The sequence below is a fragment of the Pholis gunnellus genome, assembly GCF_910591455.1.
Source record: "Pholis gunnellus genome assembly, chromosome: 7".
In the NCBI taxonomy this organism is placed as follows: domain Eukaryota; kingdom Metazoa; phylum Chordata; class Actinopteri; order Perciformes; family Pholidae; genus Pholis; species Pholis gunnellus.
The window spans coordinates 2095679-2122945 of NC_136533.1; the positions used below are offsets into that span (position 1 = coordinate 2095679).

General features: G+C 44.5%; 1 protein-coding gene across 1 annotated transcript in view; it reads right to left on the bottom strand.

Moving 5' to 3' along the window:
- Positions 1-27267, bottom strand: part of cadps2 (Ca++-dependent secretion activator 2) — a 152883-nt gene that overhangs the window by 108741 nt on the left and 16875 nt on the right. Inside the window, exon 2 of the mRNA XM_079163449.1 lies at positions 13389-13502. Within this exon, the coding sequence (XP_079019575.1) occupies positions 13389-13502 (114 nt within the window). The remainder of the gene's footprint in view (positions 1-13388; positions 13503-27267) is intronic.

A 27267-nucleotide genomic window follows, 5' to 3' on the forward strand; every position in this document is an offset into this window, starting at 1 on the left:
ATGCTGTTCATATGATCCATCCACCTCCTCTCCCTTTCTGCACACGTTGTGTCCTTTTGCGGTCTTTATACTTTCTCTTCACGTACAAAATGATGTTGTGGGGTATCGACGAATTACAGCCGACAATGCCCGGATGAAACCGATGTCACCTTTCCTTAACTGAGACGGCTCCTTAAAAAAAAATGACACAGCGACGAACCAAAGCAGTTCTTCTTTTAACCAAATAAAGACTTTATACTGATAAATATTCAAAGTGTACATCTAAAAGTGCAGTAAAGTACAGCGGTTATGTAAAACACACTTGTTGTGAGCTCTCCTCTCTGCTGCTTGTCATTTAATCGGACTCTATTTTCTAGCGAGCATGCGACGCACTCAATGATTATTGAACAGAAAAACAACAATTATCTGTTTTCCGAGAACAGAATTACAAGCGAATGAACCTTTGGTACATCCGCCCGTCTCTGCTATCAGCAGACAGCACAATGGTGATTATCTAATGATGACCGGCGTGAACACGGACTGATGGAGGAGCCGGTGGCTCACTAAGCAGAGGGTTTCTATGGCAGCTGAAGCGGACGGTGGATGAACGCAGATCTGACGTTTCATCACAGGAAGGAAGATCCTGTTGGAAACGTGTTGACTTGGTGGCACCACTCACAATCACGTAGGTTCATTGTTTTTTAAAAGAACGCGTCAGTATTTGACTGCTCTGAGGTTATGTCAGAATTAGACGTGCAAACCATGAAAATGACTCTACTTCTCTCTTGATTTATTACCTCAGTAAACATTGTAAACATGAGTTTATGGTCTCAATCTCTAGTTTCATGTGTTAAAGCTGCACTCTCTCTAGTGTCCACCAGGGGGCGACTCCTCTGGTTGTATAGAAGTCTATGAGAAAATGACTCTACTTCTCTCTTGATTTATTACCTCAGTAAACATTGTAAACATGAGTTTATGGTCTCAATCTCTAGTTTCAAGTCTTCTTCAATACAGCATGATGTTCATTTAGTAAATGATGGTCCATTTAGAGTCAAACAGACCATAAAGCAGGGGATCACTCCTCCCGAGTCCAGATATGGTCACTTCTGTTGTGGCTGCTAGAAAAACATGGCGACGGCCGTAATCCAAGATGGAGACGAGAAAATCGCCGAACTCAAGGCTTCAAAACATCAGCCCACAAACCAATGGATGACGTCACGATGACTACGTCCACTTCTTATACAGCGTGTGGGTTTTTAAGGTCAACATATCCTCATACAACGGTTCGTAGGATATCTCACTCCGTATTTTTCCAACGTTTTCACACCGAAGTCCAGCAACACGTGTACATTTCCTCTCGTTTCATGCATACAGTCTTAAAATAAACGTCCATCTTCACAGGAATAGGTAAAGCTACGGATGCTGGATGAGACCAGTCTGAAAATATTATCTATACGAACAGATTCTGCATTCATGTGTAGAATCTGTAGAAAACGGGGAAGGATTTAACTTTCGGAACGTAGTCCGCGTCGTATTGACCAATCGGGTTGCAGCAGGCTGTGGTAGAATGCAGGTGAACGGTCCTGTAGGAGGAGGAGGAGCTCATTGGTTGAAAGTCTGGCTCCACTGCAGTCTCTCTCTTTTCCAAAGTATTCGAAAATGAAACAGAGGTAACGAGAAACAATACAATCACCATTGTTTTAATATATCAGTGTTTCTAGTTTGATGTTAATCTAGTTTAAATTACATCTACAATTATTTTTTTTAATAATAGGGAATTTTGGAAAACATGTTTGTAGTTCACATAAACGTCTGTATCAGTCAAAGAAACCTAATTCAAATGCAGCCTGTATTATCTTGAGGACTCTCAGACTGAAGCATGTCGGTGGTTCTGCCCCCTCCCCCCCCCCTGCTCTCTGGATTCTATAGGCTCTCCTCCGCTTTGTCTGGCGACACAAATGTCAGCCATTATTACTAATGAATCGATCAGCGGGGGGGCTTCCTCCCTCCCCGCTGATCGAATTAATTGGAGCTTTAAAAGTTTCGCTAAATTATTTACACACCAGCGGAGCGCCGGGCTGGGAGTCGGGAGATTAAAGACACAGGAGACGAGCGTTTGTGGCCCGTCTCGTTTTCGTCTTACAAACAATCATGAAACGCAATAACGTTCAAGTTTAAAACGATCAACAGAGGAAAGCAGCAAGTCGTCACTTTGGAGAAGCTGCAGAGAGAGAGAGAGTTCTGCCCGATGTGCTGAAGGATCGACCGACGGTTTCAGATCTTTAGTCAGTCGACCCTCATCTACCTGCACGTCTTCTATTCGTGCTTAAATATGCTTATGCATGCGTTGTTCTTCTGACATGTATGTTTTTAGTGTATATTAATGCAACATAATCTTGTCTTTGGTCCATGAGTCATTTGCTTCGCGTTGCATAACTTTGTCATTTGAATCATTTTTTAGATTTACTTTCTAACATCCGACTACAGATGAGAAATAGCCTCTTGGCTAACGCTGGCTAACGCTGGCGAACAATGGCTAACGCTGGCTAACGCTGGCTAACGCTGGCTAGCGCTGGCTAACGCTGGCGAACGCTGGCTAACGCTGGCGAACGCTGGCTAACGCTGGCGCTGCCGAACGAAGCCATACAATAAAATAATCAATGAATTATTTCAGCGCTGAAGGACCGTCCCCGTCCTCTGAAGTGGACGGTGGAGATGAGAACTTGTGGTACTTGTATGTTGGCAGAGTGTGAGGACTCGTTGGTGACTCACTGTTGGAGCTCTTCTACGGTTCGGAACCATCAGGAAACTCTCCTGGCTGAATCATCATCAGGACAACAACAACAACAACAACAACAACAACAACAACAACAACAACTAGGCCTTCTGAATTTGCTCCAATTCGTGCCTCTGACTGGCTTCTCCATGGCAACAGCAGCCAGGGCTCATGGGTATTGTAGTATTTCGAGCCATCTGCCAAACTGACAGACTCAACACGATTCCCCAGAAACAAGAGAAAACAACTAAAGCTGGTGGTCAGACGTCTACAAAAACAGGTTTTTTCTAGAAATCAGTAGGAAACGTTGCTTGAATAAAGACAGAATAACAAACATCTTTGAAGTCATAGAACAGTACAGAGACTCAGAAAAGTCTTCTGTTTCTGATCAGACTTCTCAGTTGATGTCCACATCAGAGTGTTTGAATGTTCTTCCAGCGGAGCGGTGCATCATCGCTGCTCAGACGCCCCTTCATGCATAAAACATGCTGCAGCTCGATATTAGACTCGGTCAGTCCGTCCGAACGCTTCATTTATCAGAATAAGAAAAAGATTTAAAGAATAACTTCCACCACAGAGAAAGCTGAAAGTCAGCAGTGCTGGAATGAGCTCCGTAGATCCAATTTGTTTTCACAGAAGAAAGTACACGCTGACTTCGGATTATTTCCCGGATCAATCAGAGAGTTCCTTCAGGCCATCTTCAGTCCGTTAAAGAAACAGGAAAGAAGATTTTGATCCAGAAATCCAACACTTATTTCTACAGCTAACACTTGAAAGGTGCAAATGAGACGGTACACAACGTCAACCACACTTGTGTTTCATTTTCACCTCTTTAAATGAGAAAGATTTCATAAAAACATTAAATCAAATCTTAAAAATTGGATGAAAACCCAAAGCACTACACAGACTGTTGCTGACATTAGTCATCATTTTCCTGATAACTGCAGTAAATAGCGTATTAGCACTACTAACAAGAGCTGTTTAAATGTGAGGTTCTCTGAGTCTGATGAAGTCCGCGGACAGGAAGCCGGTACTGATCCAGACTGTGGTGCATGTGTGAGACTCTGTGGAAGCTCAATTTGGACCAATTAGACGAAGAGAAACCTCCCACAGTGGTGGCTTCATCGAAGCCATGCGTCATTTTGTGAAGCCTGCAACAGATCGTCTACCAGCTGAACCGATCCGACAGTGTTTATTCTTAAAAAACAAATTGCTTCATGTTCAATAAAAAGCTGACGCTGTGCAGATTAAAGGAACACGCGTGGGCTTCTCCTCTGCCTCCAGCGAAGCTGCTGCAGCATCTTTTTAACACCGGTCCCATTGCTCCTCTCACAGATGAACCGTGAAGTAGTGGAGTTATGAAAGCATCAGTCTGTCGGGGGGGGGAGGGGGAGGGGGGAGGGGGGGCTTTGTGTCGGACCCGTGAAGCAGGAAGTCAGAGCACACCGCTGCTCTGATGGAGAACGAACCCCCTGCTGTGTGACGTCATATCTATTCTGATTCCCTGAACCGACAACAAACGGGTGAGCAGGAAATGGCGAGGAAATCAAATCAGAGAAATAATAAATGTACAGGTAGTAGTCATGATGGAGGGAAGAAGAAAACATTCAGAACCATAATGAGGTTCACATTTGTGGTTTTCTCAGATGCATTGCCATTAAAACTGGCACAGACATTCATGTCCCCCTAAGCAGCAATATTAATAACCATGGGGATCCCTTAAGTTTCCAGTATTGCCTTCAATTTGTCCAATACTTACATTAATGGCCAAATACCTGCAAAACTAATGGCATTCCCATCAACCTCTGCTAATCACCAGACCACACGGGCAAAGAGAACACTACACGGCGACAGAGTCAACGTAGAAGTATTGAGAGACATCTCAGACATCGAGAAGCAACAAAGAAGTACGTTGATGCTCTCTCTCTTCTGTTACACATGAGACAAATGAGTCAACGCAAGAGGCGATACACACTGTGAGCTCAGTTAAATTAAATGCCAGGAATGATTTGCAGCTTCTGTCTGATCTAGATTCCAATTGTATCACGAGAGCCTCTGCTGGACGAACGACACAGAGCGCAATGAAAACACAAACCAGATGTTGGATTTTGGATTCTTCAAAACGTCGTATAGTCTACGAGGTCACGCTGAGGTTACATCGATGTCTGCAAAGTCACGCCTTAATCTCCGAGGCTACGTTGAAGTCTACGAGTTTCCAGATGATGTTACGAACCGAGACCCGACGTTTAGTTTCCCGTGATCTCCGGTACTTCTACAACATGCACGAAGCAGCGATAGTGCTTCTTTCAGCCGTGATTGATGAAACGTCTACACGGAGGGAGCCCCTGCTACTCTCCAGCGCAAATGACGCGAATAAACACAAACGATGTAACGCGACGAACACAGAATAAGAGGTTACGATTTACTTATTGTGGCGACATGAGTACTCTCGGAGATTACAACGAAGTCTACGAGGTTCAACGAGTCCGTCTATATAAAGTCTGCAGAGGAATTATCAGGAAAACAGAGCGAAGGAGAGAATCAGAACGGTTGTGAAGCCATTCTAGCTCATAGTCCCACATTTCACTAGTTCTGCTGTTTCAGATCCCATCAGCCGACCTCTACCGCCCGCCCGCCCACACACACACACACACACACACACACACACACACACACACACACACACACACACACACACCTGCGTCCACTCCCCCATCAGCCCAGGAGCTCATGTCCGGGTCCACTTCATTCATTCCCCTCCACCTCCTCTACTGTTGCTCTGCATTAGTGTTCCAGTCATTTTACAGTGTTATTTACTTTTATAGATTTATTAAGTAAGAAGTTGATTTGTTTTTAAATGCTTTTTGGGTTCAAACATGTGTTTATCTAAACCTTTACAGTTAAAGCCCCAATAAACAACTCCTCAGTTAGTGTTTATCAAAGTTTGAACCCGTTAAACTCTCACTGAGGTAGCCTTAAAGCTAAACAGCCTCCACCTTTGAACTGTGTCTTCTTTGATGGTGTTCAGATCACACGGCAAAACAAGCCTCCAGCTAAAAAACATCTATTCCATCCATGCAACAAGTGAAAGGTCACCAGCATCAGCTGCTGAAGGACACGGCGGTTGATGCAAATACGGAGTGAAAGCAGAAGGTTAAAACACAACTAGTACTGAACATTGAACTGTGACTGAGGAAGTTCTGATATGAACATTAATTCTGATCTTGTTAAGAATGCTTCAATGCCTTTTATGCAACTCATGTCATGAGATCATATTTTAATATTTGTCAACCACCGTCCTGAAAGAAATATACACTCAGCTAGCAGTTTATTACTCGCTGTAATGCTGTGAAGTTCAACAGCTCCGCAAACTGTTGAGTGACGTAGAGACGTCGTATACGTCTCTGGTAGAGACCTGTCAATCACTGTGTAGCCCCGCCCCTAAAGCATCCCCTGCTTTATGGTCTGTTTGACTCTAAATGGACCATCATTCACTAAATGAACATCATGCTGTATTGAAGAAGACTTGAAACTAGAGATTGAGACCATAAACTCATGTTTACAATGTTTACTGAGGTAATAAATCAAGAGAGAAGTAGAGTCATTTTCTCATAGACTTCTATACAACCAGAGGAGTCGCCCCCTGGTGGACACTAGAGAGAATGCAGGTTTTAAGACACTTCCGCATTGACTTCACTTTTCCGAAACGGAGGCTGCTGACTGCGCTCCGCTCATAGAAAGCTTATCAAATAAATATATCAAATCAGGCTCCTCCTACAACTACTACAGCCAGCCACCAGGGGGCGATCCAGATGTTTTAGATTCACTTTTGGGGAGCCGTCATGCCGCTGTGCACAGCAGCCTGTGAAAAACTGCAGTGACTGCAGTAATATACGGATATATATATATGTCTGTCTTACGTTTTTGTCTGGAACATCTACAGCTCTAAAACAAATTAGTTAAACTCCATCTGCTTATTATGAATACGGTCAAAAGCTCCAGAAAGAGCCAGTAAGAGGACCTTGAGTAAAGACTGTTTTGCCATCAGGGTTTTATGAGATCTAAATGTATTTAAAAAAAAGTGTATTACACACATTTATGTAACACAAAGACTGGAAGCAGGGGGAAACCGCTGGCCTAGCTGCACGAAAATAAATCCAACACACTGTGTTTACACAGTTCAACAAACTTCCATAAACCGTGACGCGCTCCTTTAACGAGGAGGGTTTGGATTTGGCACCTGGGGATGTTTCAGTCATGTGTCCTCGGGGACAGAATGAGGATCTGTGGTTAGAGGACAGCCGCAAATGGCAGCAGTCCTTTAATGTGACAGACTAACAGGTTGATCAGGATGCCGTTGAGTCATCGTCACCTCCCACTGATCTCTGAGGAGGAGGAGGAGGAGGAAGGAGACGAGGAGGAGGAAGCAGCAGCTGGAGATCATTCAGGCAAAAAAAAATCAAAAAAGGAAATGTAGATTAGTTGGCCACTGAGATCTTCGGTTTTCTCGGCACACTAACAAGGTGCAATATTGTCAAGATGTGATGAATGATTCCAACATCATATGCAGCGGGCTTTGGTGATATGACGAGGTCATAGTTTATTGACAACTTCCACGCCGACAAAGTGTGTGTGTGTGTGTGTGTGTGTTAAACTATCATGCGGTGGCGACACAATCTCAGCGGTGTACTTTCTATAGCTCTTCCACCGCCACAAGAAACGATTTGAATCAAATGTTTTCTTTTTTGATTCCTTAATTCTTTAACCAGGCAATGACGACCGGGACAGTCTAATGAATCAACTCATGGCCGCTCTCAAACATCACATCCTTTCGGGCACAAATATTAAAAGCTGTGCATCCTCAGAAAAAAGAAGAAACAAACAGAAAGTGATGAACTTGCGCGGGTGAATAAATGTGGACGTAAACACGCTAAAGAAGACTTGTATGCTGCTCTGTGGAAAAAGAACAAACTGGCCGCGTGCACACTTCAAACGTTTACACACTCCTCCTCGGCTGAGCGTGAATCCACTTTCATGCTGCATTAGCGAGCTTCCATGTGAAACTTGTATCAAAGAAAAACAGACGGATACAGGCCTCCCACTCACAGGAGCACCGAGGAGTACATGTGTTCGGCTGCAGGCGGAGCGGCTCCTGATGTGTTCACGGCCTCTCTGGACATGACAGCTGCTGTTTGTTTGTGTGGAAGGCTTGTAGTGCGTGTGATGTCTTTACATGGTGTTCAGTCAGTTTACGGTTACTTTTGTTTATCATCACTGATCCTCAAGTCAAAGTACATATCACTCTTACTGCCGTGAACACAGTAAACACCACAGACTGTATGTAGGAAGTGGACGTAGTCACCGTTACATCAGACATTGGTTTGTGTCGTATGGTTTTGAAGCCTTAAGTTCGGTATTTTGGATGTCGCATCTTGAGTTAGAGCCAACTGAACCCCTAAAGCATACCCTGCTTTATGGTCTGTTTTACTCTAAATAACACTGGGCGGCAACCTCCGGTTCTGCCGAGTGAAGCCTGTACAGAAGTGTGTTAAAGCTGCATTCTCTCTAGTGTCCACCAGGGGGCGACTCCTCTGGTTGTATAGAAGTCTATGAGAAAATGACTACTTCTCTCTTGATTTATTACCTCAGTAAACATTGTAAACATGAGTTTATGGTCTCAATCTCTAGTTTCAAGTCTTCTTCAATACAGCATGATGTTCATTTAGTAAATGATGGTCCATTTAGAGTCACACAGACCATAAAGCAGGGGATGCTTTAGGGGCGGGGCTACACAGTGATTGACAGGTCTCTACCAGAGACGTGTACTCTACGTCACTCAGTCCAGATATGGTCACGTCTGTTCACTGGTTGCAAAAAGTCAAGATGGCGACGGCCGTAATGAAAGCGGGCGACAGCGAAATCGCCAAACTTGAGGCTTCAAAACGTCCAAAAACCAATGAGCGACGATACGATGACTCCGTCTACTTCCTTTAAACAGTCTGAGGTCAAAAGACCGGCGGGTTTGACGGTGAGACGGCACCAAACCCTAAATGGACTTTGTGGGATCGGGCCACACTGTCTCACGCTGGGAGCCTGCGAGTCAGGAAACATTGATTTATTTTTCACCAGAACACGTATCGATCGGACTTGATGATGTTGACCTATGGACAGTTGATCTCCCTGCCGCCCTCCACCGCCTGGTTTTTTTCCCACACTGATTAAAAAAAACCCGGGAGCCTGAGAAGAAACCAGCAGCAGATCTGATGTCAGAAGGTCAGATAGACAATCTGTGAGATCCTTTGATAAATAAATAACTGGAGGCACTTACAGCCTGAGTAGCGGCCTCCCTGCTGGGCTGCAGAAATGCCACACACACACACACACACACACCTGAAGCGCCGGCCTCCAGCTGCTCTAAAGCACTGAATTACAGGTCACACACCTGCAGCTCCGCCACACGAGTGTGTCCTCTAAAAAGATATAAAAACTGCAGAAAAAACACATCAATCCTGTCAAACAGTGCCATCAGGGTCCCCGCTGGGCAGATAGCAACGATACGTTTGCTTTCTTCACCTGTTGCAGTGAGAATAAACAGACCATGAAGCGGGGGACGCTTTAGGGGCGGGGCTACACAGTGATTGACAGGTCTCTACCGGAGACGTATTCGGCTCCTCCTCAGTCCAGATGTGGTCACTTCTATTTATTTCTCGCGGAGCTCAGTCAGGTTTAGGAAACAGAACTTCTCGGTTAGGTTTAAGATCGTGGTTCGAGTTCAGATAAGAAAGCTTTGTGACGGATAACTCGAAGCCGACTTCTCGTTTCACGCCAACAATCGTCTCCGGGCTGGAAGACCGGTTTCTGCTTGACCCATCCCCCCTCCCCTTCCTGTTCTGTGTGTTCTTCTTACTTCCTGGTTCACGATTAGGTTTGATTACATACGAACTGTCTTTGTGGGATATCTACAAATAACAGCACATTTATTTTTGATGGCAGAGAGACGAACAGCAAACAGGTTGTGTGCTGTGTTTACTGTAAGGAGACTACAGTCACAAGTCCTATACGGTCCCTCCAAACACACAGCTGACGTATTAGTAGTGTCTGGTTAGTAAAAGAGTTCCTGTTATTTCGTCCTCCCTCTTCATACTTCAGAGAGTTTTGTCTTGTGTCTTCTCTCTCTTTGTCTCTATTCAGTCAGATCCCGTCGACATTTTCATTTTCAAGATTTTGTTACAAAGATGTCTCCGTTATCCCCTCATCAGCAGTGTTTTATGTTCTTAGATGTGGTTATTTTAAGATAATTAGCTTGATCTGAAATGACTCAGCAGGACTAGAACACGTATCTATTTTGAATCCGCTGTCGTCAGTAACGTCTGCTCGTCTACTCTTCTTCCTGTCGGGACGTCATTTAATCTAATGAAAGACAGATAACCGTGGACGGAACACGTCTCACACCGGGTTCCACGTTGAGAGGAGAACCTCGCTCACCTGTGATGTGATCGATGTCTTCACTGTGCGGCCTCAGCGCAGCGCTCACCAGGGAAACTTCAAACCAGCAGTTTGTAAAGAACGCGGCTGGTGTTATTTCACATTTGTCTTATTATCAAAAAAATAAAGACCAAGATGATCGTTTGTCTTTATAGCACTTTGACTTCCTGTCTGTGGTTCCTACTAAAGACATAAATATATAAAAACAGATCAAGAACAGAAAGACGATATTCCTACTAAGCTGTTTACATGGTAATAAAAATGAATATTCCACAAATATTCCCTTCTACATGCAGCAGAGTATCTTCTAAATAACATTAAAGGACCGCGTGCCTCATCCTCACCACGTCGACGCCCGAACACGCCGTCTATCACGTCACGATATGGAAAAAGTGGAAAACGGCATTTTGCTTCTCTGCGTCATAATCCGCTTTGTTCAAGGATTCCACCGGTGAATGACGGTGTGAACTCAGCGTCCCTCTTTTCATTCCTTAACCTTCATAACGTTCATGAGTAGGTGTGTTCCTCCTTTTCTCTTGAGCATCTCTTCTCCAGCTTTGCTAACTATTAGTTAGTTTGTGTTCAACACACAGAGAGCTGCTCGTAAACAGGAAAGAGGTGTAGAGTCCTCTGTTGAGACGCATGTAACGCGTCTAAAGAACGCTCCTAAAACCTGAATATCAGGATGTTGTCATATGAGCTTATTTCCAGAGACGTGTTTGCATGTTTGTATCTGCACAAACTCACTTATTTTGCATCCTTACATGAGTCAGTATTCGTTGTAGGTGCAGAGTTAGTTCAGACGTGGATCATCAGTGACAGCCATCGTTCCTGATGTGAGACATCTGTCATGAATTTTATATGATGAATGAAAAACAAATCCCCGTCATTGTGAGTGTTTAGGGTGTTGATGCTCTGTTACCGACGCTCTGACTCCATGAAAACACATCAATCTAACAGCGTGACGTCTCAGGAGGACGAAGACGTCCACTGAGGAAGACTTTGATCGCTCTGCAGCGACACAGAGAGTTTCACTGAGATCCTCTCGTCTCACTCGATTAAGGAGACGAGCTGCGAGAGGCCGATAAGATCTCCGTCTCAAACCGGATGATGGGCGCTTCAGCAGAGGAGGGGGGGGGGGCAAAGATGAGGGGGAGATAGAGGGAGAGGAGCAACAGATAAGAGAGAGAGCGTTAAAATGGAAGTAAAAAACTTTTGTGCAATCTGGGCTCACAGCTGTCGTCCTCCGACAGCGGAGACACGAGTGGACGTGGGAGGCTTTGTGAGAGCGTCTCCGGGGGACAAGACGACCCAAAGAGCTCCAGAGAGGAGTCGATGGACACGTGGAGGAGGATGTTAAGGAGCATCACAGAGAGACTGTGAGCTGATGGAAATGTGAAAAAGCTTCAGTGAGAGAGTGAGAGAGTGAGAGAGTGAGAGTGAGAGTGAGAGAGAGAGAGAGAGAGAGAGAGAGAGAGAGAGAGAGAGACTCCTAAAGAAAGAGAAACTCCCTCACAAACGGAGAGAACAGCCGGTGAGATTGATTCTCCAATCTGTTTCAGTCCGGTGATAAATTTCATTACTTCATGCCATAAGAGCTCAGCGACCACTCGGTCAGCGGAGGGGTGGAGGAGGTGTGGAGGGGGAAGGAGGGGTGGAGGGGGAAGGAGGTGTGGAGGGAACACGGGACAGTTTGAAAGCACAGGAAGAGGAGGAGAGCCTCCAGACCGCTGCTCTGGGGTCAGACCGTGTATTTGTCTGGAGATGATTGAAGGAATAATCTCTATTTTAACAGCCTGGGTCTCATTTTGAAGGTTTTGAGAGACGGTCTGACCCAGAACCCAACAGATCACCGGCCGGACAAATATGAATGATTTAGTCTCATGAGAGATAAAGTCTGTACCAGCGCGACGTTTTCAGTCACATGAACAGAAAAGGAAATATATATTTAGACGTGATGAGTTAAAGTTAAATATAGATTTTAATTTATACTGAAAGCCGTTTTTTCATTTTCCTTCTCATTAATATGTTGGTCTAATATCTTTAATCTGTGTTTTTATTTATACCAGTCGATGAGACTAATTCATAACAGGTTACGTTTCATTTGATTTGGGATCCTCGTCCTGTGTTTTCAAGTCGAATTTTGACACCAAGAATGTAAATCTAGATTCTCTACTAAATGACTAAATGAATAAATGAATTGCCTCGAGCTCTTTAAATATCTCCAGATCTCTTCCACACGTGAAACAGAGATGAACTGCTTTTACTACGGAGAAACATCCGTCACCGTGTGAACGTTAACGAGATCCTCAGCAGAACTCAGGCGGACATGGAGTTCATCCTCAGCTGAAGGAAAACAGGAGAACGTTGTATTTTCCAGAACATTTGACTTTTTCTCTCATTATTAATGTATTTTCAATGTCAGGGAAACTGATCAACTGTGGGAAGCCCGAAGCTCTTAAACTCGCTGGTGGGATTGAAAAACAAGTTCTCTTTAAACGATTGCCACAACTTTACTGTTTCTCACAACCAGAAACGAAAACATCCTTAATGTCAGATTGTCATCTGCCCGACGGTCCCTGAACACACCATGCATGACGAACACTTCTGTTCGAAAAGGCAACCAAGACTGAGCTTTAAATTCAAAAACATCGTATTCTACATGTCTCGTTTAAAATCAAGCCCCGAATAAACAGATTCTGTAAAAATCATTAAACTGTGAGCTCCTCAGTGAAACTATGAGACCAACAGTCACGTGACAACAAATACACAACATGTTGGATATATAGATTCCAGTGTTTTCCAATTTTTGTAAAATAAATCATTAAATCAAAGAAAATCAACTTGCGATTATTTTTTATTTTTCATGATTTATGGCATGGTAACGGAGTTAAACTGCACTAAAGACACGTTCGAGTAGAGAATAAAACGCCCTGAAACTGCTCGGGTTTCAGAGAGTCAACATGTTGCTCGTTGCTTTTCTGGAGCAACCACAGCGTCAACTTGTAGCTTGAAGTGAGAGACGGGGCTGCCGATGAAGAGGAAACTGGCTGGAACGCATCAAGTTCTTCCTCTGCTCGTACAAAAGATTTCATTTTCAGCTTTGGGGGATTTGTAAAGCTGAGTAATTAAATAGAGATTGCCTTGCCTCATAGTAGCTTCTCACGGCGTTGCAGAAAGCCTCATCAGCCACAATCTGAGTTTCCCCGTTGAGGAAGGCGAGGAACCGCTCCTTCACCGCCTGCAGCTGCTGCTTGTTCACCTGAGAAACAGCAGAGGAAGATGATGGAGGAGGAAGATGTTGGCAGAGGAGGGTGTTATCAATTAGAAACAGATGGAGAGGAAGATGATAGGAAGGAAGAGAAACAGAACAAAAAGTACAAGATTAGACTCATTGTTAAAGCGTGACAGAGTGTCGACGCCGTCGTTGCGACGAAGAGCCTCATCATCTAACAAATGTCTTTCATTAGCAAACAGAGCTCTCCAAAAACAACGCAGGAAGACGAATGCGCTGGAATAAAGTTCAGACATGTTTTGGAGAATGATGGAGGTTCTCGAAAAAGAAGCAAACCGAAGATTTTAAGTATTTAACTTCTTTCTGGTCCTTTCCAGGCAGCTACGCAGACGTTTCTGTTTGTTCTTCATGTTTACGGGACGTTGTTGACAGAATGTCCACAGAACTTTCTCGGAACGTTGTCTTCTCAACATTCCTGGAGAGTTTTTCTCATAAATGTTTTCGGAACGTTCGAGATATCGACTTTAATTTGTCAGGGAACCTCCGTACTTAAGTAACGTAATTTCCTTTGTTATATCAATCAAAACCACGATCTTTTCCTAAACATCACTAAGTTTTTCACCATCTTTAAGTAGTTTTGTTGCCTAAACCTAACTAAGTTATATATGAGGATATATATATATATATATATATATATATATATATATATATATATATGTTTGTATGAGGATAAGTTGTAAAAGTACTCACACTGCAGCAGCACTTTACAAAGCCTTCAGTTAAGCTGGTGCATCTAGATATTTCCTCCACCTGACCAGCAGGGTTGGCCGGTGGTGGGTTAACATTGGTTAAACATACTGTATGTTTGCACAGGTGTGTGTGTGTGTGTGCTGCTCTGCACTGCTTTTACATTGTCTGGACTGTTTACTGGAAGTTTATTTAGTCCACCACAAAGAGTGGCAGTCTGACTGTTTTGGTCAAACTGTGACTCGTTATTTTAACACTTTGGTTTTTGTTTCTGGTCCTACGACAGAATATAAGGTGTGAATTTATGATGTTTAGAGGTGGTGGTAGAAGGCTTTTGTTGCTGCAGGGCAGAGCCAGACTAGCCCTGCTACCTCCATCTCCTCATCTATCCACTACATCCAAGGGTCTAGTATGGTGGAGTTCATATTTTCTATCAATAACAAACATTTTTCAGAGGAGCAATTCTCAGTAAAGCAGAGCAGTCATGCCCGAAGGAAGAAAAAAAAAAATCATTCCCATAAATGTCATCGGTCCGGGTAATTCCTGTCCAGTGAACCGCAGCCGACATATTGTGTTGAATGAGAATTTTAAGTTTTCATGAGCGACAGAAGCTGCAGCTTATGAGCTGCATATGTATGAGGACGGCGGCGTCGGGGTGGAAATTAAACCATTATTCTTCCGCTTGTTGCAACAGTGTTGGCAACAAATACATTCTAAGAGTCAAAGTGCCCAATTTCACCCCCACAAAGTGAGCAGACTTATCTCCTGCCGACAGCTCGTTGTGTGGGCTCCTTCGCCTTTCTGTGTCTAAACGGAGCCGCCGAGGGTCGCCTCTAAACCACCGGAGGAGGAAGAGGAGGAGGAGGAGGAGGAGGAGGAGGAGACGGGGAATTTAAGGGAAACAGCAGGTTGTGGCCGTTTGCATTCAAAGCGACTCAACTTCCATCTAACGGGTTGAAAACGTGAAACGCATAGTTCATTACAGATAAGGGAACTCCTGCTGAAGGCCAGTGTCGGAGAGAAATGTGGTAAAAGTACAAGAGCAGCCGGCTATCTGAGGACGTATTCGTGCTACAAAAACACATTTCTCCTCACATATCTGGAGACAGAGTCAGACCAGTTTGTGGATCTTATTTAATGAAATCATTTACCAGCAAGCTGTGAGCAGAGAAGAGAGTGAAGAGACGGCAAGCAGACGTTAAAACAAGGACATTGAATTATTTACTAGTTGGTGTTTAAGGTAGGTTCTAGTACTTTTATTTCTGGACGGTATTACGTTAAAAACAGGCAACTAAACCACCAACAGTTAGGTTGAAGCAACTAAACCACAAACAGTTAGGTTGAAGCAACTAAACCACAAACAGTTAGGTTGAAGCAACTAAACCACCAACAGTTAGGTTGAAGCAACTAAACCACCAACAGTTAGGTTGAAGCAACTAAACCACCAACAGTTAGGTTGAAGCAACTAAACCACAAACAGTTAGGTTGAAGCAACTAAACCACCAACAGTTAGGTTGAAGCAACTAAACCACCAACAGTTAGGTTGAAGCTACTAAACCACCAACAGTTAGGTTGAAGCAACTAAACCACCAACAGTTAGGTTGAAGCAACTAAACCACAAACAGTTAGGTTGAAGCAACTAAACCACCAACAGTTAGGTTGAAGCAACTAAACCACCAACAGTTAGGTTGAAGCAACTAAACCACCAACAGTTAGGTTGAAGCAACTAAACCACAAACAGTTAGGTTGAAGCAACTAAACCACCAACAGTTAGGTTGAAGCAACTAAACCACCAACAGTTAGGTTGAAGCTACTAAACCACCAACAGTTAGGTTGAAGCAACTAAACCACCAACAGTTAGGTTGAAGCAACTAAACCACAAACAGTTAGGTTGAAGCAACTAAACCACAAAAAGTTAGGTTGAAGCAACTAAACCACAAAAAGTTAGGTTGAAGCAACTAAACCACAAACAGTTAGGTTGAAGCAACTAAACCACCAACAGTTAGGTTGAAGCAACTAAACCACCAACAGTTAGGTTGAAGCAACTAAACCACCAACAGTTAGGTTGAAGCAACTAAACCACAAACAGCTAGGTTGAAGCAACTAAACCACAAACAGTTAGGTTGAAGCAACTAAACCACAAACAGTTAGGTTGAAGCAACTAAACCACCAACAGTTAGGTTGAAGCAACTAAACCACAAACAGGTTTTTTTCTGAACAACAGATTGTATTTCGTGACTATTTCCCAAACCACAGTGGTACTGGGCCAGAACACACGTTATGTAGACGGATGAACATAATGCAGAGCTTAAGTTCACGAGCGATCAGGATATAAAACATAAAATAAAAACCTATTTTCTTGTCAGCCACTCAGTTCACAACAAAAAGGACTCAATGTCCTTGGTTGTGAAAAATGTTGTGAACACTTTTCAGATTGAATCCTTAATGTTGTAGAATTAGACGTTGAACCTCAGGTTGTGATCTCCCAAAAACGGATTTGTTTCAATTCAGTCTCATCCACCTTCTTCAGAGCAGAGTTCATGATGTGCTTTCTTCGCCTGTGCAGAAACCTCTGCAACTTCAAAGAAACTAAAAAGCGTTTGGCGTTGTGAAGCCCTTCAGGTTGAAGGCTCTCTGACTGCAGCACTAATGGCTTCTCTCATACAAACGCCTGCCAATGAAATGAAAAGACGCCGGGTGAGAAAGCACTTCTGTTCGTGTCTCCCCATCTCCTCCGCTGATCTCGGGTGGGGGCACTTGTGCTCCGTCAGCGACAGAACACATCCAGGTGAGGCGTCATTTGACCCTCGGGGACGCCGCTCCGCATGCCGGACTCTAATTGTTGCTCTGTGAAACCACTCCGAGGTCAGCGGGGTCGACGTCTCCAAGCGGTGGCGGAGAGAGGAATAAATGCTGCTGTCGGCTTTTTGTGTCTCTGCAACACAGAGAGCCACAGAAGACAACACACGCACGCTTTCACGTAAACTGGCTTTTTCTTATTTTGAAAATGTAGTTTTGGAACTACAATTTCTAGCATTTGGGGGCTTTCAGGGATGAATAATGGAGTCAAAAACGTATATTCTTGCTCTTACCTGTACTGTCTATCAATCTAGATTGTAAGATCCTTAGTTTTGGAAATATCAGCCGTAGAAATGTACGACTTCCCTCCAATAACATTTTGAAAAAACTAGATGGCGCTATCAAACCGCAAAAAAAAGCAAAAACACATTTGAAAAACTCAACGGCATCGTCTCTTTCCCGGTGTGTCCCGCTTGCTTCTGCGGTGTAGTTCTGGAGAAGCTGCTCACAACACTCTGTGGGTGATCTGGAGTTTTTTAGTGTCATGATGAAAAGATGTGACAGCAGTGTCCGCGCTGAACGAAGAACACGCTCCGTTAGAAACAGACTGGATAACAGTTAGTGGTGCAACGGATCATAAAACTCACCGTTCGGATCGGATCAGCACAAAGGAAAAAAGGAGCAAATAGAACTTTTAGAGATCTCTGATCAGGCTTTTTTGCCGCTGATAGTAATTACCGATCATTGATGGTCCACATTAACATAAAGATCCTTTTGTTGTTTGATTGGCTGATATGGAACAGCTGAAGTCAGTAAACCATCAAAAACACTAAATGTTATACTTTTTCTTTGTTATAGTCATTTATAGTGTTATTTTCTTCATGAAAACACAAATTAAATGAGTAGGAATATTATCTAAATATCCATTTATGTTGCTGTGAAAACATCTTCAAACAACTATGTGTATTCAAGTTCATCACCAAAACTCCATTTTACAGATGACATGTGAACACATCATGATAACGTTATAATGTACCTTCAGCCAGTACTCGTTTTCACTGAGCAGAGCCTGAAGGCATCATGATGTAACTGAAGTGAACCTCCGTTGGTTAGCCGTTAGCGGTGCTGCTAACGTTATTAGCTCTCCTCTGATTGGTTGTTTACAATGAAACATGATCAGAGACCAGAAACATGTTCTACTGAGTCAGTAAAGCTTTATTTACACTGTGATGGTTAACGTTAAACTGCGTCATTAATCTGAGGATCGACAACTAACAGATTTGGTTGTTGAAGGATCAGATCATGAGAACTGAAAGTTCGTAACGGTGCCGTATGTTTTCAGTATCGGTTATTTTAAAACAAATGGACTTGAGTCAGAGTGATGCCTCTTCACTGACGTGCGATATGATTTGATCAGACCAGACAGTTAATCCTAAAAACTGTCAAAGTGTCAATCATCATGAAACAATCCAAACAAACCGCAGCAGCAACATGTCAAACGGACGTTGATCACATGTGAAGTGAGACAAAACAATCTGAAAACTCTTCAGTCCTGTCAGCAGAGGGAAAATGCTGATTCATTGATACTTTATTCTTCCTGTAACGATATTCTGTGTGAGGGAAATGTGACAATGTCTGACTTCTCCACCTCAATCTTTTATGACCAACTTCATTCCCTCTGTTAAAGCTCCTGACCCGCAAAAACAATCCCCGTTTTCTGGACGCACTAAGCAGAAATAAATGATGCCTTTGCATTCCCTGCATTACATTACACCGTTTATCACAGCCAGAAGCAGTAAAAAACGTCATAATCGTCAGATGTTCATCTTTCCGACGGTCTGTAAACACATCATGTGTGACGGACGCTTCCGCCAGCAAAAGAAAACAAAAATAAGCTTAAAACTGATATTTCATATAACATTTTATTCTATTTGTCTCATGTAACATTTCTCCCCAAATAAACTGTTTAAAGTAAACTGTGAGCTGCTCAGTGAAACTATGACGTCATGATTGACTCGTCTGAGACCAACAGTCATGTGACAACAAACCAGAGAAACTTTGACTGAACTTCAGGAAGTGAACACACACACACACACACACACACACACACACACACACACACACACACACACACACACACACACACACACACACACACACACACACACACACACACACACACACACACACACACACACACACAGAGAGCGAGAGGAAAGGTAAGAGAGAGGAAAGGAGAGGAAAGGAGAGGAAAGAGGAAAGGTAAGAGAGAGGAGAGGAAAGGAGGTAAACATGTAAATAGTTTTAACTAGAATTAACACGTAGAGCCTCCATATTTCCACAATCATTGGCAACACTTAAGCAACTTAGAAACAAGTTTTTATTTGTGTAAAATCAATGATCAAAGAAATTCAACTTGAGTTTTTTTTCTTTTTTATGATTGATGTCATTCTAATGGTTATTCTGCACTAAAGACATGTTCTACTTCTCTCTACTTCCATCCATGGTGGATCGGTTTCCATAGAGGAGCAGGAAAATCAAGACCACAGAGCACAAAGGTGTGACAGGCTGAGGGTTAATAACTACTTCATTGAAACGCAGCACTTAGTCACGTTGCAGTCGCAGCTTCTGCCGTGACTCAGGCGCTTCAGACACAACGACGCGTCAGACTGACGGAGCATTTACATAGTCTGACAAAAAAAAGGCTAAAAGTAGAACTGCAATACATTAATTAGCACCTTAGTCGGCGCCCTGAACAGCTGCTGCTGAACCTGTGATAAAGGCGCCGAGTGTTGAGCTTCTGAGCGACGACCTTTTCATCCAGATTACAACAGAGTTTAACCGCTTCACATTTCCAGCTGTGAGGTTCAAGCACCTGACCCTCTGATCAACGGGAGGAGGGGACGGCGTTCTAGCAGGTGTGTGTGTGTGTGTGTGTGTGTGCACATTAGTCCTTGTTTATGCTCAAGGCTTTAATTCGAGTTCCTTCCTCTCGGAGGAGGAGATGATAGCTTATCCAGGGCAGTTAACAGCTTATTTGGGCAGCAGCAAGGACCTCCCGATGGCAGATCAATAAGCACAAAGAATGCCGTGTGTGTGTGTGTGTGTGTGTGTGTGTGTGTGTGTGTGAGTGTGTGTCACGCCTAGACAGAAAAACGACCACTTCTCTTCGTTCCCGGTAGCACTTTCGGCTGTCAGGATGCAGCTCAGTTTAGAAAAAAAATAACATGAACCGAGCGAGAGCGAGACACATCTGTCAGACGTCTTAGATTAATGGACGGAGGGCACAGTGTGTGTGTGTGTGTGTGTGTGTGTGTGTGTGTGTGTAATCGTCTCAGTGCCTGGGCACACAGTGGTAATTATATCAGACTGCAGTTCGATGGCTGTCACGTTTTTCGAGGAGACACATGTCTGGATCTTCTCTTCGTAAACCAACCAGCTCTGCAGTTATTTACCAGTTGAGATCTGGGAACAAGGTGAAAACGTCACGAACAAAACGGTCATGGCGTTGAAAGCCTTCTGGTTTATGTTTTTAGTCGGAGTAGCTTTGACCAATCACGTTGTGTGGAGGATGAACACGTTGGCTGAAATGTAATCTGGGATCCGGCTATCGTCTGAAGATGCTTTCAGGCTATCCCGTCAGCAAATGAAACCAAAACGAGCATCCCCGCTAGCATCGCAACGCTCGACTTTGTGTTATGATGGTTGGTGAAGACGATCACCGTCCACGCCCCATGTTTGATTGAAACCGACTGGATAACGACGGCTCCCCCCCTGGTGTCGGACAGGAAGCTGAAGAAACAGACCCACTTCTCTTTTTCTCCCACAGAGCCGAGACGTCGAGCTGCTGAGGTCAACCTTCACATAATGAGGCTGGAAGCTGTTTCCAAAGGACTGCGGTTTACTTTCAGCTCCCACGTACCTCTCTCTGTTGTTGTTCAGTCACACGGTGACATTTATAGAACCAGTTCGGTTAACCGCTCTGTTTGATGTTAAAGACTAAAGATCAATATCCCCCTCACGGTTCGGCACGCATGTGAACCGAAATAAAGTTTAACTGACGATTGTTGGCTTTCTAGTCTCTGATAATGTTTCATTGTAAACAACTAATCGGTGTTTAAATCAACCGGAGGAGCGCTAGTAACGTTAGCAGCACCGCTAACGTATAGAGTTTCTGCCAATACGGATCATTGGGGATCCCCGAACTGTGCGATGTATGATGCATCCCTAATAGTTACGAAGCGATGGTGAGAGGGCGGAGCCACCAACACCAGAGGGATTTCTGAATATTGTGAATGAAATCTATGATACGGAACCGTAAACCGTGAAGAGGTCAAGAGGAGCGCTGTGGAGAGAAAGCACGATGTTTACACGTCAACGAAAGACCAGACGAAAGAATACGTCTCTGGATGAATCAGGATTTTTGAGGGGACAGAGAAGATAATCCGGATCTGTTTTCCTTTTTGTGCGCATGATGAAAAAGCCATAAAAATAAATTGTTAAACAATAAAAAAAAAACATCATCGGTTTCTGCGCCGCTAGAATCAGTTTCTGACCACCAGCGATGTCGGCAAGAGCCCTTTGATAATTAGGCTCTGTAGCAAGGCAGTTATTATTCACACTGGCCACCAACACACTGGTAACACTACAGGGAACACACACACACACACACACACACACACACACACACACACACACACACACACACACACACACACACACAGTTCTCTTTCTCTCAGAGACGTTTGCTTCAGACTGAAAGAGTTTGTGCACAGCAGAAGTGACAAGGAGGAGGAATGTATGTCCCTCACAGTCACTTAGAGAGTGTGTGTTCACAAACCACACACACACACACGTCAGGTGAAAACCTTGCATCTCCAGCGTGGAGCAGAAACAGGAAGTTGAGTCTTGTGCAGGTTTATGACGTCGTGTTTCCCACACTAGAGGTCCCAGAGGTCTCTAATAAAGATGCTAGGACTCTGGTGGTTGGCTGGTTGATACGCAGCAGAGCACGCATTCTAGACGATCACAATCAATATTTCATTAACTGTGCAGCTCTATTCAAATGTCCTGTTTGATTTCACCAACAGTCCAAATCTAAAAATATTCAGTTCACCATCATGTGTGCCAGAGAAAAGCGTCAAATCATCACATTTGAGACGCTTGAATTGTGGAAACATTTAGCATTTCTGCTTGAAAAATAATAAAAAAAGAATAATTTGGATCATCAAAATGGCTGCAAATCAGATTTCTGTCAATCGATAAATAAATAAATTGCTGCGGCTTCACTTTTTAGAGACTTGATGAACCTGAAGAGCACATTTTCCCAAAAGAGCAAGAAAACAGAACTCAGCTGACAGCAAACCAGCCACCATCTGTGTAATTATCTGTCAAAAATATGCACACACACACACACACACACACACACACACACACACACACGCACACACTTTGCCGCATGGTCGCGGTATGACAACTCCCCTGATCGTCATGGCAACGATCCCTGTAGCACATGCAGAGTGTTGCATCACTCTGGTGCAGCTGCTGCATCTCAACACCAACAGTCTGCCTCTCAGTCCTGGTTCTGGTTCTCCCGTTGCCTCCCTTCCCTCCAGCAACACGTCCTGGGTCTGACCTCTCCTCCTCCATCCGGAGCTCCGACTGCAGGTCCAAGGCTGCAAGTGAAGCCGGATCTGGGTCTGTCCACGGTGGACCGGTCTCTGCTGGAGGATCTGGGTCTGTCCACGGTGGACCGGTCTCTGCTGGAGGATCTGGGTCTGTCCACGGTGGACCGGTCTCTGCTGGAGGATCTGGGTCTCTCCACGGTGGACCGGTCTCTGCTGGAGGATCTGGGTCTCTCCACGGTGGACCGGTCTCTGCTGGAGGATCTGGGTCTGTCCACGGTGGACCGGTCTCTGCTGGAGGATCTGGGTCTCTCCACGGTGGACCGGTCTCTGCTGGAGTCTGAGCTGAAGGAGGTTCTGGTGAACCTGCATGAGTTCATCTGGTTTCACCAGAATCCGACCCGGAGGCTCCGATGACGAGCATCAAGAATAACTCTATAGAAACAGACCATCTTCTCTCTGATGGTCTCTTTACTGATGGAGGTCTGATAGAGGATCAGGACTACACTGAGACTGGTTCATATAGAGGATCAGGACTACACCGAGACTGGTTCATATAGAGGATCAGGACTACACTGAGACTGGTTCATATAGAGGATCAGGACTACACTGAGACTGGTTCTCTGCTAAAAATAAACTAAACCACAAGTCTGTAATGTAACATTTACTGTTTTCATGCAGTGGTTCAAGTGTCGATTGCTTTGGAACGGACTCATGTCAAAGTGAAGCAGCAGACTTTCACCAGGCGGCCATTGAAACGTCACAGGTTCAAATCCCACAAGACAACAACCCGACACCCGACCATCGGGGATGTAAGAGCACAAATGAAACACAGCAGACAGTGAGCCGTCCCTGTGGCCTGGATGCTTCTCTGTCTCAGTGAAGTTTCAAAGACGATACAAAGTAAAACACTGAACGGAAACATTGTGTCTGATTTCCTGAAGCGTCTCTCAAATATCCGCTTCCTTCATTCTCTCACATTCATCTGTTCTTTAATAAATAAACACGTGCTGCAGAAAAACCCACCGGGCTTATTTGAAGTCTTCACCTTAATAATGTTAAAGTCCCACAATATTATACAGAACACCAAAAATGATCATACATAAGTTAAGACGATGTATTATTGATGACAGAGTATCTGAGCGTGTGAGGATGTGCTTGTTAGGGGGACATTGGTTTATAATAGGTGTGTATATATAAAATAAAATAAATCAAACACGCGGGAAAAGAAATGATAAAAATGCAGCGTGCTGGTTTTCTTCAGCGTAAGCGAAGAAGATAAATTATTATTAATTTCAGTTGGATCGTATGTATATTTGACAGAAGGTCCTGTAACGTGATGCAGTTTAGGAGAAAATGTTCCAGTCAATGTTTTATTCTGAACACACTTTAAATCGTCTCTCTGTGGATCGTCACCTTGCCGAGGTGGAGAAGCTCCGAGTCTTCCTGAGATAAGTGGAGGTGTGTGGAGGCTCCCGGTGGGGGGTCGGTGGGGGGTCGGGGGGGGGGGGGGGGACCTTGACAAAAGGTCAATCCAATCAGGACCTCGCCGGTGGAACAGGCGGAGGATGAGGAGCGTCTCTAGGGGAGGACGGCAGCTCTCTGCTGGCCCTCCGAAGAAGAAGAAGAAGATACACACTCTCACATCTGAGTCCAGCAGATGTTTATACACTTTATACATGAGGCTGGGAAATTAATTCCTTTGAGTTTTGACCCAAAAGACTTTGACTCTCATTAACGTCCACTTTAATCTTCGGTGTAATCGTGTATTGTCCGTGACAGAAAAGTTATTTTTTGTGTGTACTGTCAATTAAAGTTCCTAGAAAATAAAGACGGTATAAAATATGAATCAGCAGGTCAGACTTTTGAAAATTGAAAATCGGTCAAGAGAATCGCTATCGGTGAATCTCAACGCTCGACAGAATGTCAACATCGGAAATGAAGATCGTAATGTGCTCGAACACGGACGCAGACATGGACTGTTCCACACACGTGCAGGAAAACAAAACTTTCATTCAGTACAAAATGCAAAGAAATCTACATTATCTATCCAGCGTATTGCCATGAAATCTACATTTTCCCCAAGTTATAAATATTGATTTGATAATAATGAACGTTGCTCATTGATGTGGCCATTCGCCCACTCGAGGTTGATCACGCCGCTCAGAGCAGCTGGTTTAAGGCTCTTTAAATCATCCATGTGTTTTTAGGAGAAGAACGAGGCGCCTTACAGATATTAAACTTCAGCAAACTTTTGTATCTCGTTAAGTTTCATCAGGTGCACAACGATGACATAATAATATTCTTCATCATAACGGCCGTATTAGGCCTCCTGTTCTCCGTCTGGTCCGTCTGCACCATCACCTGCTTCCCCCTCGCAGGGGAATTCATCTCCGCTGCTTTTCTCCTCAGGATTTATTGCTCGTGACTCATTTCCTGCAGACACAGGCGCGGATTAGCACCGCGACTCAAAATGAGATTTCACCGCACGCAGGAGCGAATAATTGATGCTCGGGCCGCTCCTCTTATTTCAGACTGTCGGGAATCATCAAAGTCCTGTCCCTGAACCTGCTGGCGTTCTGAACCAGCCCGTCAGCGTCATTGTGCAACAGCTCAACGCGTCCAGATGACAAGCTGACCCGCAACACCTGCACAGCCACCAGAGAGTCAACCTCATGGCACCACTAAAATTCAAATAGGGTTCATCCTCTGCAGGTCATGAACGTTTGCACCAAATCAACTAAAATCAGAATCATCTATCGGTGCCTCTCAGCGCTCCTCCCTCAGGAGAAAATGTCAACACTGCAAATAAAGACCAACGCAGACACGCTGCTGCACGGGGACTTTGGTTTCCATCTACTTTGATAAACGATGGTCCATTTAGAGTCAAACTGATCCATAAAGCAGGGTACGCTTCAGGGCGGGGCTACTGTGATTGACAGGTCTCTGCTGCTACCAGAGCTGTGTACCACGTCTCTACGTCATACGGTCACTTACGGTCACTGGTTACAAAAACAAGAAAAAGAACAGCAGCTCTTAAAGCTGAACAAACAATGGCCGACGGCTGAATGTGTCCACGGCTGCAGTGTTGTCATGTACGAGCCCTCTACAGACACCCAGCTTGTGATTTCTGGTCCAGATCCAGGAGTCTGTGCCTCAGGTGTCGAGAGGAAGGAAGCTTCGCTGAGATCGCTGCTTCCTCAGCTGCTTCCTCGGCCGTTTCCTCTCATTGTTGGAACCTCGAGCTCCACGTGATCGTCAGTCTATAAGACGAGAGCCGTGCTGCTGCTGTGCTGTGCTGAAGTGACGTCACACAGAATTAAACTGTGGCTCAACACTGACCTGCTTCAGTGGAGACCGATAAGGCTTCAGTGTTGATTTAATTCATTATTAACAGGCCTGTATTTCCCATTTCAGAGAAGTAAAATGAATATCGGGCCAGTAAAAAGCTCAGCTTCTTGCCTGAAGCCTTTTATGTGAAATGATAAACTAAAATCAGTTGAAGCTGCAGATTTAGAGTTTCTTTCAAACAGAAGTGGGCGGCAGGGACCGGGCGTTCATCAGGGCTTACTGGTGACACTGGGAAGGTTGTAGATCTGGCTGTTAAAAGCTCATTCAACGCTGGCGCTTACTGCCTCGATGAAGAGTGCCAGCAGGAAAATGTACAAATCTGAGGGGTGAAAACAGACTCTGTGCCTCGGAAAAGTGAGAAAGCAGTGTGCCGGAATCCAGCAGAAGCCTCTCGGTTCTAATGACTGCCGGTGGAGCCAATGAGGCGGGCAAAGCTCTCCACTGGGTCGCCGCAGGAACAGAGAGCAGAGGAACGGAAAGGGAGGAGGGGAGGAAGAGGAGGAGGAGGAGGAGGAGGAGGAGGGGGAATCTGGGTGGGCAGAGAATGGGAGGATGAGATTGAAAAGACTGGACTGGGGGAGACGGGGAGATGACGGCTGTGACTTCACCAGCGGAGGGACAGAAATAGAAGCGCAGCGCCGCCTCGGCTCGTCCGCTGAGGCCAGTTTGAATCAATTGATCATCGCTGAGCGGGGAGAAGTTGAAGCCCTTTTTATTAGATTACTGCGGCCGCACAATCCCATTCAGGAGCACTTCATCGCCGGCGAACGACGCTCCGGCATCAAACCGCCGGGGCCCCCGACGAGACGTCGTGACATTTCTAAACCGTGGTGAACAGAGAGGACGGATTCATAAAGAGACTCGACGCGCCGCAGGCGTTTGTTGCTGCATTTATCTGAGCTGCTCTCACGTCCTCTGCATCAGAATCAGCAGGAAGGCTCGTCCTTCAAGCTGCTCTGATCTTGTGACAAAACATTAAAAGGTATCACAAGTATTACATTAAAGGATCCGTCTGTAAGGCTTTAGCTCGAAGCCTCGATAGAGACACAACCTCATTCAAAATGAACACAAATAACTTGACGACATACTAACCCCAACTCAATATTTATGGGTTTTTTGCAGCCTTAAACACTATTTCCCTTAAGTTTCCCTGCATGACAAACATTTTGACAAAGCACAGGTGATTTTAATAAAGGCTCAATTCCATTAGGCAGCTTTGATTTCAGGTTGTTAAATAAAGGCCTTTTGTCACTGGAGCTGTGGTTGTTTCT